Raw genomic sequence first — 2,654 nt, 5'->3', positions numbered from 1 at the left:
GTTGTTTTTGTGCAAATCAATCTTTTAACCCTCACCACTTGTGCCCTTTGTGAACAGCTTCAGTTCGACTATACCACATGGCATCCATTATCAAAGCTGCACAGAGAATATTTCTTTTTCTTCATGATCAATTTGCAACTCGTTTTGAGAGCAGAGTAGCATTTTTACCCAATCAGCAGCAGATTTATCAGCAAATTTGATCACATCTATTGGCCATGGAGATTCCCTCCATAGAAACACCAGTACAAATTGGCATCTGATAAAAAGATGCTCCGCTGTTTCTGGTTCTGCACTTCATAAAAGACACTAATCAGATCCCCTGATCTGCAGAATTTATGAAGTTCCCCAACCTCTGCTCTTACTGGCAGTGCATCACATGCACAATATTTGCCTAAATAATCTTCATGACTTTCCTATATATGAATCATTTCATTCGAATCTCTAAGAAGACTTTGAACTAATTTCTTAGGTTCAGTTCAGGAATACTCTTAAATACCAAATAACTTACAAGATTTCACTTTCTCAATTCTCAGGCCATTCACAAGTTTACAAATATCACATATTTTGAATTTAACATTGTAACAATGTTGAATTTAACTTACAAAGCTGAAATTCACCTTGTACAGATGTTTAATCAGTGTTTTACAGCTTATAATAATTTGTCAAAGATTTGCCATCCAACTCCTTTTTGAAGAACCTCGTCATGAAGTCCGTTAATGTGAATGGACGGTAAAGAGCTGGTTTCTCTGGTGATATCAACTCCGGCAGGGGTCCATACTGGTCGTCTCTATTGCTTGGGTTGAAGAAAACCGCAATTGAGGCTCGTGCCTCATGGGATGAGTTGGCCAACACTCTATGCTCTGCACTTTTGTATTCTTCATTTGATATAATCTGAAAGAGACGAAAATAGAGTGAAAAAACAACCCAGCTTCTAATAATATTCGAAGTTCTCAACCGTAATACCATTATTCAAAACAAAACATATAATTAGATCTTGCCATCGATCCTCAATCACATTTGTTGACATAACACAAAGAATAAAGCCTTTTCCTTTGAATTTACCTGAAGCAAATCCCCAACGTTAATAACAAGAGCTCCGGGGATAGGCTTAACATCGACCCAAGACCCACCATATTTGACCTGCAATCCACCAACATGGTCCTGCTGCACCACCGTCAAAACCCCAGGATCGGTGTGATAAGCAAGCCCAACTGTCAGATCAGGCTGTGGGCAGTAAGGATAGTAGTGGCCAACCATCACTCTCCCTTCCAAACATGTCATGTCCTTCAACCTCCCCGTGTCCACTCCCAGCCCTTCACACAGCAGCCCCATCAGAACCTCTCCCAGCCGTTTGATCTCTCGGTCCCACTCGATCACCTCCTTTCTACATATCTCTGGAATTTCCTCGGGATCCGCCATTCTGGGACCTACTCTTATCTGGATGGTGTCCCTGTTGTAAACTATCATGAGTTAACATGGGTTATCGATCAACATCTACTTCTATTTTGGGAAGATTACAATTAATCAAGCTATCATCTTTTGGATAAGTGTCCCTAAATTGTTCAGAAAGCTGTTACTTTTCTTCGAATTCTTACAAGAGATAACCTTTGAAAGCTTAATTAAGCTCGATATCCACCCTGGAAAATCGAAGGAAAACGAAAAAGACCAAAACACATAGTGGAAAATGATATGAAAGCAGATATGGGTGGATAACCTCCAACTGGCGGCTTTGGAATGGTACAAGTCGACGTTGGACATGTAAGATACTCCGGTGCCTATCCCTCTACGGTAGACTCGCGCCTTTATCTCCGTTGGTTGCTCGTAGAACCCCTTGATGGATGCCATCGTACGGTCCAGAACTCCCAACGGCACGCCGTGGTTGATTACCTGGAAGAATCCGAAAGTGGAGGCGGCGCGTCTGATATTTTCAACGACAATGGAGCGGTGATGATCGGAAAGGTCTATGGCAGGGATGTGTTCAGGTCCAGGATGGGTTCCGGAGCCGGGTTTGAGGTCGGAAAGGATCTCGGGTGCGTGAACAAAGAAGCGGGGAATGGTGGTGACGCCGGAGTCGACGAGGCCTTTGACTCCGATCTTGGCATCGTCGAACTTCTTGACCTCCGTTGCTCTGTCGTATTCTGCATCAATGGTCGTCGCCGTAGCCATGGGTGAATTCTCTCTCTGATCTCTCTCTCTCTGTCCCCCCTCCAGTCAGTCGCGTGTAAGAAAAGAATGCAGCGTTGCAATCCGAAATTCGTAATTAATAAATCAAAAACTCAACACGAGACTTCGCGGCTCGCGCACCCGTTCGCACGAAATTGACATGACATGGCAGGGTTAATCAAACGGTGCGCAGTGACATGGGTGGGAGACGAAATATCAAGGAAAAAACCTGAGTTTCCGTGCTTGCTGGTGAAATCCATACCCTTTAGTCTAGTTTTATATATATTTTAGAATCGAATCGATAAAATATCAATTGTTAAGAGTTTTTTCCTTTGATGACCTTAGGCTCAGGAATGTTGGCCTAAGCATGAAAGGTTTTAACTAACCAAAGAAACCCTAGCATATAGGGGGACTCAAGGCCCAAAGAAGGAGGGATAGTGGATACTCAAGTCCTCACAATGTCACTAGACCCCAAAGGAGTAAAATTGATA

General features: G+C 43.0%; 1 protein-coding gene across 1 annotated transcript; it reads right to left on the bottom strand.

Annotated features, from left to right (window-relative positions):
- Positions 1-493: 493 nt before the first annotated feature.
- LOC122314425 (1-aminocyclopropane-1-carboxylate oxidase homolog 4-like) lies at positions 494-2,381 on the bottom strand. Its single transcript, XM_043130024.1, has 3 exons — positions 1,715-2,381; positions 1,063-1,450; positions 494-891 (listed from the first exon to the last, which is right to left on the bottom strand). The coding sequence occupies exons 1-3, from the start codon at positions 2,164-2,166 to the stop codon at positions 643-645; spliced, it is 1,089 nt and encodes a 362-aa protein (XP_042985958.1). The 5' UTR covers positions 2,167-2,381; the 3' UTR covers positions 494-642.
- Positions 2,382-2,654: the final 273 nt, after the last annotated feature.

The sequence above is a fragment of the Carya illinoinensis genome, chromosome 6 (genome assembly GCF_018687715.1).
Source record: "Carya illinoinensis cultivar Pawnee chromosome 6, C.illinoinensisPawnee_v1, whole genome shotgun sequence".
Lineage (NCBI taxonomy): Eukaryota > Viridiplantae > Streptophyta > Magnoliopsida > Fagales > Juglandaceae > Carya > Carya illinoinensis.
This window is presented reverse-complemented; position numbering and strand designations above follow the sequence as displayed.

Bases quoted from the DNA above. Each gene is read 5' to 3' on its own strand.
- LOC122314425 (XM_043130024.1), bottom strand. From the start codon at position 2,166: ATGGCTACGGCGACGACCATTGATGCAGAATACGACAGAGCAACGGAG. The intron at 1,451-1,714 runs GTTATCCACCCA...AGTTTACAACAG, and splicing joins TCCAAAGCCGCCAGTTGGAG to GGACACCATCCAGATAAGAG. The intron at 892-1,062 runs GTAAATTCAAAG...CGTCTCTTTCAG, and splicing joins ACGTTGGGGATTTGCTTCAG to ATTATATCAAATGAAGAATA.